This window comes from Salvia hispanica, chromosome 3 (genome assembly GCF_023119035.1).
Source record: "Salvia hispanica cultivar TCC Black 2014 chromosome 3, UniMelb_Shisp_WGS_1.0, whole genome shotgun sequence".
Classification (NCBI taxonomy): Eukaryota; Viridiplantae; Streptophyta; class Magnoliopsida; order Lamiales; family Lamiaceae; genus Salvia; species Salvia hispanica.
In genome coordinates, this window is record NC_062967.1 from 32,405,274 (window position 1) to 32,418,238 (window position 12,965).

Consider the following 12,965-nt stretch of genomic DNA (forward strand, 5'->3'; position numbering starts at 1 on the left):
CAGCTATTGGCCATATACTTTCAACAATAGCGATAACAACAAATAAGAAACTTTCTTTGAAATAATTGGAATATCTTCCCAAATTTTTTTTTTATTCAAAAAAACAAATTAAAAAGATTTGAAAGAAAATGTCTGACATTATTAAGTTAAACTCAACATAAAAGATGAAAGAATCATTTATCTGAATAAAAAACTAACAATAAAGAAGACAATGTCTTAATGCTCGATTGAACATGCATCATAAATTATTGTTTTAGGATGCCCTTATCTTCACAGTTGAAGACAAACAGATGATTCTATCATCTTACAAGAAACTTCAACTTTGTTATTTCACAAAGATTCCATCTTTTCTCTAACAAACAATGTCGCTATTTCATGTACATCAAAACAACACTAAATGCCAAAATAACTAAATGAAGACGCCGGCTGTCTGTAGTCTTGCATTCATGAATAAATAATTGGTGATATCTATGAGCAATTTTTTCATTAGTAAAACACAGATAAAGTGAAAAATGGGCAAAAAAGGTGGGGTTTTCCGGTATGCTGACGGCGTAGACAAGCTGCTGATGTTGGTCGGAACCTTGGGATGCATCGGCGACGGCCTCATGTCTCCACTCAACATGTTCATTCTCAGCGGCGTCATCGACGACTACGCCACGGCCAACCACACCATCACCAACGACGTCGTCGACAAGGTCTGGATTTCACTCTCAACTTAACGTAGCTCATCGTTCTCACACGCTTCTCTCATCACTACAATCTGATCATTTTTGTAGTATTCCCTGCGGCTGCTCTACGTCGCTCTTGGAGTTGGAGTCTCCGCGTTTCTGGGTACGACTATGTACTCGAATTCTGACCGTTGCTAGTCTTTTGGTATGAGTTCTCATGTTTGGGTCGTCCTGATGGGTTAATGATTGCTCTTGCAGAAGGGGTGTGTTGGACGAGAACGGCGGAGAGGCAGACGTCGCGCATACGAATGGAGTATCTGAGATCGGTGTTGAGACAAGATGTCGGTTTCTTCGACAACCAGGGTGGTTCTTCCGCCACCTTTGAAGTCGTTTCAAGCATCTCTGCAGACGCACATTTGATCCAAGGTGTCATAGCTGAGAAGGTTTGGTTTGGTTTGGTTTGGTTTGGTTAGATTGGTGTTTTGGGATGAGTTCTTTTGTTTAGTTCGTAACATGTTACTTATGTTGATTCAGATACCAAACTGTCTGGTTGATCTCTCCGCATTCGTATTCGGACTGATTGTCGCCTTCCTTCTCTCGTGGCGCCTAGCGTTGGCTTCTCTCCCATGTGCCATATGCTTCATCGCCCCGGGAGTGGGGTTCGGGAAGCTAATGATGGGCATCGGAGCTAAGAGCAAAGATGCGTACGGTGTTGCGGGTGGTATAGTCGAGCAATGTGTATCATCAATCCGGACTGTTTACTCCTACGTAGGCGAATCCCAGACGCTCGAAAGATTCAGTCAGGCTCTTCTAGAAACCACGAAGCTCGGCATAAAGCAAGGCTTGGCCAAGGGGCTGATGATAGGAAGCATGGGGACGGTTTTCGCAACTTGGGCATTTGAATCTTGGGCTGGGAGCGTTCTCGTCGTTGAAAGAGGCGAAAACGGTGGTCGAGTCTTCATAGCAGGCGTTTGTGTCGTCCTTGGAGGACTGTGAGACCTCTTTACATAGTGATTTCAGTTCTCTATTTACATTAAGCGAGATAAAAAATATTTTATTGTTTCATTTGTCAATGCTCATGCTTGCAGGTCGTGTATGAGCGCGCTTCCTAACCTCTCATTCATTGTGGAGGCTTCAACTGCTGCCACGAAAATCTTTGAAATGATCGATCGTGTTCCTGGTATAGACTCAAATGATGATAGAGGGAAAGTGTTGTCGTATGTCCATGGAGAAATCGAGTTCAAGGAGGTGCACTTTAGCTATCCTTCAAGAATGGAGACACCGATTCTTCGAGGATTCAATCTCAAAGTAAAAGCGGGGAACACCGTTGGCCTTGTGGGAGGAAGTGGTTCAGGAAAATCGACTGTTGTGTCCTTGCTCGAACGGTTTTATGATCCAATCAAAGGAGACATATTGCTCGATGGATACAGAATCAAGAACCTCAAGCTCAAATGGCTGAGATCACAGATGGGGCTTGTCAATCAAGAGCCGATTCTATTTGCCACGTCCATCAAGGAGAACATCTTGTTCGGGAAAGAGAACGCTTCCATGGAACAGATTGTGGACGCTGCTAAAGCCGCCAACGCGCATGATTTCATCATCAAGCTACCAGGAGGATACGAAGCTCAGGTAGGTGATAAGAAGTAGCATGCAACTTATAAAGTGGTTGCAATTTTCTCTTTACACTGATGTGAATATTTATTTGTTTCATTTGCTAATAATTTTTTGTTATGGATAATGCATCAGGTGGGGCAGTTTGGATTCCAGTTATCGGGTGGGCAGAAGCAGAGGATCGCGATAGCTAGGGCGTTGATCAAAGAACCTAAAATTATGTTGCTCGACGAAGCCACGAGTGCTCTAGATACGCAGTCTGAGAGAGTTGTGCAGGATGCCATCGACCAGGCTTCCCGGGGGAGAACCACCATTGTGATAGCTCATCGTCTCACCACGGTCCGTGCTGCTAATATGATCGTGGTGATTGAGTCGGGGAAGGTCATTGAATATGGCTCACACGACAGACTTATGCAGAAAACGAACGGAGCATACTCTAAGATGGTGGAAATGCAACATGAGGCACCATCTCGTCTGTACGAGGGACGAAACCACAAGAAAACAACACTTGGGAGGATCACACCGAGGACACCTTACAACGTCGTGTCAAGCCCTGGCTCACCCTTTAGCCCGACTTTATCCATGAGCTTTGTCCCCTCAATCAACATGATCTCATACGATGAGAGTGATGAAGAAACGACTACCTTATCCACTCCGAGGTTGTCACAGTGGCGACTGGTCCGTATGAATGCCCCAGAGTGGAAGAGAGCCCTGCTTGGGTGCATCGGAGCATGCACATTCGGAGCAGTGCAGCCGCTTAACGCCTACTGCTTGGGATCGGTTGTATCCGTATTCTTCAACGACGACAAATCAAAGATAAAATCAGAAGTCTCTTTTTATTGCATCATCTTCACAAGCATAGCAGTGGCGGCCTTCTTCGCCAACGTGGTGCAACATTACAACTTCGCCGTCATGGGAGAGAGGTTAACCAAGAGGATCCGAGAAAAGGTTCTCGAAACCATACTAACCTTAGAGATAGGGTGGTTCGACATGGAGGAGAACACGAGCGCCGCAGTATGCGCGAGGCTAGCAACAGAGGCCAACGTCGTGCGATGCCTAGTAGGCGACCGCGCTTCATTGCTGGTTCAAGTCATCACCAGTGCTTCTGTGGCATTCATTCTTGCACTTGTTCTAACATGGAGAGTTTCCATTGTGGTGATATCCATACAACCATTGATCATCGCGAGCTTCTACTCGAAAAACATCATGATGAAACGAATGTCCGTGATGGCGCAAAAGGCGCAGAATGAAGGAAGCCAACTCGCAAGTGAGGCAGTGGTGAACCATAGGACTGTCACTGCGTTCTCTTCTCAGACGAAGATCCTCGACCTTTTTGTAGCTGCGCTAAAAGGGCCAAGGAAGGAGAGCATAAAGCAGTCATGGTTTTCCGGGATAGGCTTGTTCGTATCCCAGTTTCTAACCACAGCCGCCATAACTTTGACATACTGGTACGGAGGGCGGCTGATGAACAATGGACAAGTTAGCTCGAAACATCTATTTCAAGTTTTCTTCATCTTGATGAGCACCGGGAAGAACATTGCAGATGCGGGGAGCATGTCATCTGATTTGGCAAAAGGCAGTCGTGCTGTAGAATCTGTTTTTGCCATTTTAGACAGAAGGAGTGTGATAGAGCCAGACATTGGTTTCAAGGTGAAGAGCCGGTTAAAAGGGCAAATTGAGTTGAATCGCGTCTACTTTTCGTATCCGTCTAGACCCGAGCAGATGATCTTCCAGGGGCTGACTCTCAAGATTGACGCTGGCAAAACAATGGCGATAGTCGGACAGAGTGGCTCGGGGAAATCAACTGTCATTGCGCTGATTGAGAGATTCTACGATCCGATAAAAGGGACAGTGGTTGTAGATGACAAAGACATTAAGAGCTACAACTTGAGAAACTTAAGATCCCACATTGCACTAGTGAGTCAGGAGCCAACTCTTTTTGCAGGAACCATACATGAAAACATAGTGTACGGAAACAACGATGCAACTGAATCTGAAGTCAGGAAAGCCGCAATGACGGCTAATGCTCATGAATTCATAAGGTATATATATGGCTGCAACATGTAATTATTGTTTGTTTTTATGTTATGTTATGTGATGTGATGTGATGTTATGTTATGCTACGTGCAGTTCGTTGAAAGACGGATATCAGACATATTGTGGAGAAAGAGGAACCCAACTGTCGGGGGGACAGAAACAGAGGATTGCCCTTGCTAGGGCAATCCTCAAGAATCCGTCAATCCTTCTCCTAGACGAGGCGACGAGCGCTCTAGACAGCGCGTCAGAGAAGTTGGTCCAAGAGGCGTTAGAGAGGATGATGGTTGGAAGGACATGCGTGGTTGTGGCACACCGCTTGTCGACTATACACAAGGCCGACTGCATTGCGGTGATCGTGAATGGGAAGGTTGTCGAGAAAGGATCACATACTCAACTTCTCGAATACGGGCCAAAGGGTTCTTATTATTCACTTATCAACTTACAGCATGGACATTCTAGGTAGAAACATAACTCTTGTGATATATATCAATGTAATTTCTACTTTTTTTTACCATCAACTTCCAACAAAGTAGTAGAGTTTTTTTGTGTGAATTAGCATTCAAATGAGTTAGTGTGTTAGTGTAGATTCAAGCACAAGTCACAACTATATCTTTGTTTGATGGTTAACAACATTTATGTTTCTCATATATACTGGACATGCAAATGTGGAGCAATATAAGTACTAAATTTGACATTATATTTTTCTCATTTTCTTGCTATGGTAACTCGAACCTCTATTTACAAGTAAACTAGAGTACAATAATATGAGTAGATTCATATTGCCACAAAATTTCAATTATACTACCTTCGTCCCCCAAATTTTAACACAATTTACCATTTCGGTCTGTCCCTGAAAGTTTGACACACTTCACTTTTTACCATTTTTTGTAATGGACCTCATATTCCACTAATTCATTCCTACTCACATTTTATTAGGAGTATAAAATAAAACTAATACGTTAAAAGTAGGACCCACATCCCACCAACTTTTTCAACACACTTTCTATTACATTTCTTAAAACTCGTGTCGGGTCAAACCGTGTTAAAATTTGAGGAACGGAGGTAGTACCTACAAATTCTATTGAAGTGTTTTGTTGAATACGAGATAAAAAGTCAACATTAATACTTGAGGGTATTTTCGGTATATCCGCTCAATCTTTCGAATCCAAATCCGGTTGAAACCCAAACCCGGAAGAGAAATAACCCGACCCGGTACGACTGCATCCCTTTCTTCTTCCCCAAGCTCTCACATTTACTCCTGCACTCCTTTTTCTGAATCTACACACCTCCTCATTTATTTTTCTCCGAAAACCCTCTTAGTTTTGAACAACAGCAAATTGCGATGACGAGATTCGAGGAATCGGCTCCCGCAAAGGGAGGTTTTTCTTTCGATTTGTGCAAGAGAAACGAGATGCTTGTGCAAAAGGGTTTGAAGCCATCCTCGTATCTGAAGACCGGAACCACGATTGTTGGGTTGGTTTTCCAGGTACATTTGATCATAGACCGTTTTAATATTTCGATTTCGGAAATTTTTGTTAATTCGAACTTAATTGATATTGTGCTTGCTCAATTTTCATGAATTTGCTTGTTTCCTTTTCCTTTTCATTCGTGATTGCGTGGAATACTGTGATTATGTACTGCTTTGGATCCATTCATTCTGTGATTCGAGGGCTTTGTAGTGACTTGAGATGGAAAATGTGGGAATGTGATGTTTTGTTGGAAAAAAATGTCATAATTTGTTTGGGAGCTTTTTGGTACCCTAGATGAGATGTGTTGCATTTTATTTATTAGATACTTTCGAATTTTATTCTTCTGATATTTTGATTGAATTGAGTTTTGCTCCGAGCAACATTTCCCCCCAAATTATATCGAATTCCATGAAAAGAAATTAGCTTAAATAGAATCATGTCAGCCTTATTTTCTGAATTGGAGTTGAATCTAATGCTTCAGAACTACTTCATTAATTATAGAGCCATGGAGCTAAATTAGTTAAGTCAAGTTGATATGATACTTATAAGATGATAAGATCACCAGTCGTAATCCATTTGTTTCACTTAGACTCTCCTACGAGTTGTTTATGAAATTGTGCGCAAGTCTTACCCTATATCAGGATATCTGCACTTAAAGTAACTAAGCTAAAGTTTTTTCTGCAACCTTATCTACGTGCATCTATTGAATAGGAGTGTATATATACTTAGTACTTAGCTGGTCCTTGTTGTTATTAAAGTCAAGGAATGTGTGTGTTATTTGCTTGAATATGTTATCATTGACAATGTTTATATGCTTAAGGACGGTGTCATTCTTGGAGCTGACACACGAGCTACCGAAGGCCCCATTGTTGCTGATAAGAATTGTGAGAAGATCCATTATATGGCCCCAAATATTTATTGTTGTGGAGCTGGTACGGCTGCTGATACAGAAGCTGTTACAGGTATAAATTTATTAGATATCATCTCATGTTGTCTAGTTTATCTGACTCTTGCTAATGCCTTCAGTATACGACCAACTCATTACTGTCCTTTTGTTTTGACCTCTAGACATGGTTAGCTCTCAGCTGAAGCTGCACCGATTTCATACTGGCCGTGACTCCAGGGTTGTGACTGCTCTGACTCTTCTGAAGTCTCATCTTTTTAGGTGCAAACTTTTGTCCCAAACCTACTTTATAGTGTCATTATTACTTGTATGTAAAGTATGTTATATGGGAAGTTCATTGATTTATATATGAATCAGTTATCAAGGACACGTATCGGCTGCCTTGGTGCTTGGTGGAGTGGACGTGACTGGTCCTCACTTGCATACCGTGAGTTACTTTGGCCTGAAGATATTGCTTTCTGTTTCTTTTTCTTTTTCTTTTTTTCGGGAGGTCTAACATGGAAGGAGGCTATCCCAGATTTATCCACATGGTTCTACAGATACTCTACCATTTGCCACTATGGGTTCTGGATCCCTTGCTGCAATGGCTATTTTTGAATCGAAATACCGTGAAGGGCTCACTGTAAGTTCCTTAGGCCTTTTATAGAGCATTCAAACTCTTAATATGTGGAAACCTTGAGTTGAGGTTGCAAGGTGCTTTTGCAGAGAGATGAAGGAGTAAAATTAGTCGCTGAAGCAATTAGCTCTGGAATATTCAATGATCTGGGAAGTGGAAGCAATGTAGATGTCTGCGTCATAACAAAGGTTTGAGTTAAAATTTATGATTTTTTCTTCCTATCTTCTCATAGATATCATTGGTTGCTTGTGATAAACTTGTCTCCATACCACCTTTTCTTTTAGGGGAACCGAGAGTACTTGAGAAATTATATGTTGCCAAACCCGCGCACGTATGTCAGTCAGAAGGGATACTCTTTTTCCAAGAAGACTGGTGAGCATCATTGGGAAAATATATTGCATGTTTCGTGCTTGATGGCTTCAATTTTATTTTATTTCCATTCTCATTTTTATTTCCAATATATCTGCAGAGGTGTTGATGACAAAGATCACACCATTGAGAGAGGTGGTGGAAGTGATTGAAGGGGGAGATGCTATGGAAGAATGAGTGTGTTGTTGAAATATGTCATGCTTCTTGGGAACATTCCTGGTTTATCATTAACTAGTCTGTTGTTTAGCCTCAGTGCCTTAAATTTCATTATCTTCAGAACTTTATCCTGTTGCAGTTTGTTTGAGATTATAATATCTGCAGTTTACAGTGATTCCCTCTCTCCCCCTTTCTTTCTGTGTAGCCATATGATGGATAGATAACGAATCATTAATTCGCTGCACTAACCTCCTTATGGAATTTGATAAAGTTTGAGTGTGTGCAAGATAAATAACCACAGTAGATGTACCAGTATAATGCAGAAAGAAAATCAGGGTTATATTATAATCGAAAGGTGCTCTGTGGAGCCGCAGTTATTTGTGATTGCAATCTGGCAATCATACAATAAGTAAGAATGTAAGGTATTTGTGGTATGTGAGTTCATTATTAGTTTCTTGCTACGGGCGAAGCATCATCATCCTCTGTCAGTTTGTTATCTCTATAACATGTCTGGATGTTTCATGGATGTCGTTTGATTTGTTCATAAGCTGAAACTTGCTAGAAGATTCTTTGATATAAGCTTCACAATCGAGCTGATCTCCGGTAAGCTATTATCAGCTCCACATCTGGTGCTGTCTATGATCTTGAACCATTGACTCCCTGGATCACACCTGCTGTTTTTATCCAAGCATTTGCAGTTATTTGTGACTATGTTGTTGTCCGAGTCAATGTCCAAGCATACATCGTAACCATCTTTTAGTTTCGAGGATAGATGCATCTTAGAGTCTGAGATAGCTTCCCATTTTGAACTGGCATAACTGCATATTACCCCGAGTTTTGCAGGTTTCCCTAACTTGTCTGCTTGAAGGCAGAAATATGTTCCTTTTATCGTCAGGGTTTTCTGGGGAGTGTAGGTCCACGATTCGGCCTCAGAGCATGGACCTAAGACGAGGGGATCCACCAACGACAGCCTCTTCACACACAGCCCCGTCATAGGATGGAAAATCACTTGGTGGAGACGCGCTTCTGAATAGCCCGGCCCTGCAGTTTTCAACACGAATGACGAAGCTCAATTGCTGGATTAAGCAGGTATGTGATGCTACTGAACTCAGAATTCTTAGAAATTGACAGATATATGAATGTATGATGTTACCTTTAAATGGATACTGGAGAGCTGATATCTTGTGGAGAATGGTTTGATTTCTGACACCACACCAATTCCAGTTGTAAACTCCGTAAGTTTCGTCGAATCCGACTACCCCTTCTCTCAAGTAGTAACTACCTGTGAGAACCCATAGTGCCCAATCCAAATCCAGTTCAGCTGCCCATCCCATGAAGCAGTTCAAGTACCTATTGTCATTGACATTAGTGCCCCTCATGTCAACGCCGAACTCACTCAGGAACAAGGGGTAGCCTTGGTCCAGAAGGAAACCCGCCTTCCTCATCGTCTCACCCACCCGTGCCCCACACACTTGGTTCAAGTTCCCATTCTCCCACGCCTCCCCATCCGAGAAGCCATACCAGTGCAGCTCAAACACCAGCTTATTCGAGAAACTCAGGCTGACGGGCTTCTTGAGAAGAAACGAGAGGTCCCTGTCGTAGTTCAGCCCGGATAGAATGACTAGAACATTCGGGTTTGCTGCGTGCACTGCTTCTGCTCCTTTCTGCATGTACCTGTACCAGTCATCGACGTTTTGTCGAGAGCCGCGGAGCTCGTTCCTCAAGCTCATGGCGACGACATTTGGGGTGTCGTTGAAGATGGTGGCGACCCGGGTTAGGCCCTTGATCCAGAGGTCCGGGTTGAAATACACATCTCCAAAGAAACCATTACCATCAAAATTGCTGCAGCACCAACCAGGCTTACTTGTGTGGTTGTCTAGGATTATCATCACATTTTTCTTAGCAAGACTGCCCACCACTGCCTGAGATATGATATTGGTTACTAAATGAATATTTATCATTTGAGCTTTTAATTAAACTCATCGAATTTAAATCCTAAATTCATCTCAAAAGTTTGATCTCATTTAATTAATCAACTAAAAAAGTTTGTGCCTATGTTTGCGAACTTCTGAAAAATTGTACTCCATCAAATTCTGTTCAGTAACAATTGTCGTAAAATTATGAATTTTAACTTTTTTACCCCTCCCATGAGATCTAATATCGATGAAATTGTATCAATGCAACATTAAAAAATTCCACATTGACGAGATTTAGTAGCGAATTTTATCATTTTTCTGAATAGACTTGGTACATAATTTATGCATGTCATCAATTTAAAAATTATGCGCAATATCAACAATATATTATAAATAGACAATTAGAGTATTTTGTTTATGAGAAAATTAAGAAAAATATTAAAAATTTGTTGTTTTTACAGATGATTTTGAAAATTGTGGGACATACCAAATTTTAAACAAAATTCATGAATTTTTTTTTGCCAAATTGCCTTAAATTTATGTTTTAAGCAAGGTAAACAGACAATTATATTTGAAAGGGAATAAAATCTATTTTAATACCCCAAATTATAATATCTTGCCTTACCATGATGCAAAGTGAAGTCAAGTCTATTTTAATATCCACAATACAAACCAAATAACAAAAGATAATTTAGATGGTTGTGCTCATGACTCCTAACAATAAATGCATGACCTATACCCTACAATTATTTATGCTAAAAATAATGAAGTAGTTGAGTTAGCTTAACATATAAATACCCCTTCAATAAACTAAAACCAGATTTTCCCTAATATAGTGGCTAAACTTTAGTGAAAAGATGGTGTGGTGAAGGAGTAAAGTCATGCCATAATATTATTGAAATAAATAAATAAATACTCTAGCAATTTATTTGGCACTTTCTTGCTCTACTTGATGATAAGGCTGTCCCCATATATATTAAAGTCAAAAACCAATCAAACACAAACATAATGAAATGGAATAAATAAATAAAAGCAAACAATTTTTACCTTGTAAGCATTGATGAGAGAGAGATCAATGATGGAAGGATTGTTGATTTGTAAACCTGCGATGGCTTCGAAGAGTCCGAGGTTCTTGAAAGATTGTCTGACTGTAAGAGAAGCCAATGTGTCATTTGTGAACAAGAAGAGTGGCCAAGTTAGCCTAACGCAGTTGAATCCTAAGTCGATAATCTCCGATGATATCTGCTCCGCCGGCTTCTTGCTCAGCCCCTCCGCCACCATCACCTCCAGATGCGACGGCCAGTTCACGCACGCCAGCTTCGTGCGGTGGCCTGATTGGTCCACTATCCACCGTGACTCGGTGGATAGTGGCAGGGCCGCCGCGGAGGAGGAGGTGGTGGTGGATACGGCTAGTAAGGGAAAGAGGAAGAAATAATAGAACAAACTCACCATGTTTGGTTGTTGTGTGAGTGTGTGTGTTGTTGTTTATATAGTGGTTGGATGAATAAATATTAAATAGTGTGTTGAATTAAGATTGTGTATAAAGTTATTGTCACATTTTAAAAGTGTTATCCTACTATACCTAATGCCTTTATCATCTATAATGATATTTCTTTTTTTTTAATAGTTTGACATTTTCTTTTTTATTTGCGTCTGTTATTATCAGTAGCGGATCCAAAACATAATTTTGGAAAGACTCATTGAGAGAACATAATGTTCAATCTGAAGTGAACGAACACATGAGGGAGAGGTTTTCTCTTACTTGTGGTTTCACGACGTAGGTTAAAAATAAAGCAAAGAAGTCCCGATCGTTTTCTTATTCCAAAAAAATTATGTAGATTAAGGAAAACTCGATTGATCCTAAGAAAAAGTTAGATCTTGGCTCCCTAAATTAGCAGTTTTACTGCGTATCCAACTTGTTTGCTCAAAAAGAACTATTTACCGGAGAACATCCATCAATGGATTTTTACTAGTATTATACATATATCACTTGGGTTTAAAGGAATAGTGTGTATCTTTATTCTTGGCAGACTTGCAAGGCAATATTCAATCCACATGTTGCATTCATAAAACCATTATCTGATTGAGTAATTGTTACTTCAATCCAAAGGCCCAAAAAACACACACATCACTTACTGACAAGGACAGTCATGCAATGAGTTTGGAAATATTTATTGACAATTAGATTATACAGATATGATGAGGATGGTTTTGTGCATCTTTTATCGGGCTTGCCAAAAATGGTAAACTACTAAATAAAGGCTTAAAGAAGCTTAAAACACCAAATATCTTCAGAGTTTTCTAAAATTAATATTATCACCCGTGCTATGCACGGACATAAGACTTTCAAATAATGAAGAGAAATTCTAACATAAGTAGAATAAAATAAAAAGAGGATAAAGAAAATATAATGATGATTATAGTTAAGAATATGTGTTAATTAAAATAAGTATTCATAATATTATAAATAATTAAAAATATTATAAACAATTACAAAAAAAAAATGTACTTCTCTCAACGTACTTTGAATGAAACATTTCATATTCGGCAAACAATTTTATGCAATTTTAATTTTTGATATGAGTGGAATAAAATTAAATAAAACAAATGGCAAAAAAGAAATGTGCAACTAATGTTCAAAGAGTATGAGTTAAGTATAATAATATATACACATAAAAGATGCGACTAAAGATCAAAGAGGAAAAAAAACATATAATTTGAATAAAGATGCGACTAAAGATCAAAGATGAATTTAGATCTCTCAAAGTTGTACCAGTATCACAGACGAGCTATATAGTTAAAACCAAACTGAGGTAATAGTATTAATTTACTACTCCGTCATTTCCACTGAATATAAAACACTTTCCTTTTTCATCCCCGCCAACCAAAATAACCTCTTAGTTATTTAGAATGTAAATAAAATATTTAATTATTTTTTTGTATAAAGTACTTTAGCCTTGTAGATTTGAACATGGTTGGATTAGCTGCCTAATGGGCTTTTTGGTATTACGGTTGACTTAATGGGCTATTTGAAATTAGGTTCGCCCGAGAAAACTTATGTAATTATATGTACGAGGCAGTGATAAAATACAAACTTATATATTGTATAAACTCAAAGCTCTTCAACACAGTTTCAACATAGTTTTAATACAATATCAACACAGTGTAAAATTTCAAGATTCTAAGAGCATCCCCATCCGTGCTCTTAGCTAAGAGCAC

The 12,965-nt window shown here is 39.8% G+C and overlaps 3 protein-coding genes across 3 annotated transcripts; 2 read left to right on the forward strand and 1 right to left on the reverse strand.

Annotated features, from left to right (window-relative positions):
• Nucleotides 1-512: 512 nt before the first annotated feature.
• LOC125212795 (putative multidrug resistance protein) lies at nt 513-4,787 on the forward strand. The gene is made up of 7 exons (XM_048113054.1): nt 513-695; nt 777-831; nt 927-1,111; nt 1,203-1,660; nt 1,757-2,297; nt 2,415-4,321; nt 4,410-4,787. The coding sequence occupies exons 1-7, from the start codon at nt 513-515 to the stop codon at nt 4,777-4,779; spliced, it is 3,699 nt and encodes a 1,232-aa protein (XP_047969011.1). The 3' UTR covers nt 4,780-4,787.
• A 782-nt stretch (nt 4,788-5,569) lies between these two features.
• Nucleotides 5,570-8,005, forward strand: LOC125212797 (proteasome subunit beta type-7-A-like). The gene is made up of 8 exons (XM_048113056.1): nt 5,570-5,802; nt 6,606-6,747; nt 6,854-6,950; nt 7,047-7,116; nt 7,207-7,311; nt 7,395-7,493; nt 7,590-7,677; nt 7,775-8,005. The coding sequence occupies exons 1-8, from the start codon at nt 5,659-5,661 to the stop codon at nt 7,849-7,851; spliced, it is 822 nt and encodes a 273-aa protein (XP_047969013.1). The 5' UTR covers nt 5,570-5,658; the 3' UTR covers nt 7,852-8,005.
• A 143-nt stretch (nt 8,006-8,148) lies between these two features.
• LOC125212796 (glycosyl hydrolase 5 family protein-like) lies at nt 8,149-11,244 on the reverse strand. Its single transcript, XM_048113055.1, has 3 exons — nt 10,794-11,244; nt 8,984-9,752; nt 8,149-8,871 (listed from the first exon to the last, which is right to left on the reverse strand). Exons 1-3 carry the CDS (start codon nt 11,196-11,198, stop codon nt 8,372-8,374), a joined length of 1,674 nt encoding a protein of 557 aa, XP_047969012.1. The 5' UTR covers nt 11,199-11,244; the 3' UTR covers nt 8,149-8,371.
• Between the last annotated feature and the right edge of the window lie 1,721 nt (nt 11,245-12,965).

Bases quoted from the DNA above. Each gene is read 5' to 3' on its own strand.
- LOC125212796 (XM_048113055.1), bottom strand. From the start codon at position 11,198: ATGGTGAGTTTGTTCTATTATTTCTTCCTCTTTCCCTTACTAGCCGTA. The intron at 9,753-10,793 runs GTAAAAATTGTT...ATCATATCTCAG, and splicing joins CTCTCATCAATGCTTACAAG to GCAGTGGTGGGCAGTCTTGC. The intron at 8,872-8,983 runs GTAACATCATAC...TGAAAACTGCAG, and splicing joins TCTCCAGTATCCATTTAAAG to GGCCGGGCTATTCAGAAGCG.
- LOC125212795 (XM_048113054.1), top strand. From the start codon at position 513: ATGGGCAAAAAAGGTGGGGTTTTCCGGTATGCTGACGGCGTAGACAAG. The intron at 1,661-1,756 runs GTGAGACCTCTT...TCATGCTTGCAG, and splicing joins TGTGTCGTCCTTGGAGGACT to GTCGTGTATGAGCGCGCTTC. The intron at 2,298-2,414 runs GTAGGTGATAAG...ATAATGCATCAG, and splicing joins CAGGAGGATACGAAGCTCAG to GTGGGGCAGTTTGGATTCCA.
- LOC125212797 (XM_048113056.1), top strand. From the start codon at position 5,659: ATGACGAGATTCGAGGAATCGGCTCCCGCAAAGGGAGGTTTTTCTTTC. The intron at 7,494-7,589 runs GTTTGAGTTAAA...CTTTTCTTTTAG, and splicing joins ATGTCTGCGTCATAACAAAG to GGGAACCGAGAGTACTTGAG. The intron at 7,678-7,774 runs GTGAGCATCATT...ATATATCTGCAG, and splicing joins CTCTTTTTCCAAGAAGACTG to AGGTGTTGATGACAAAGATC.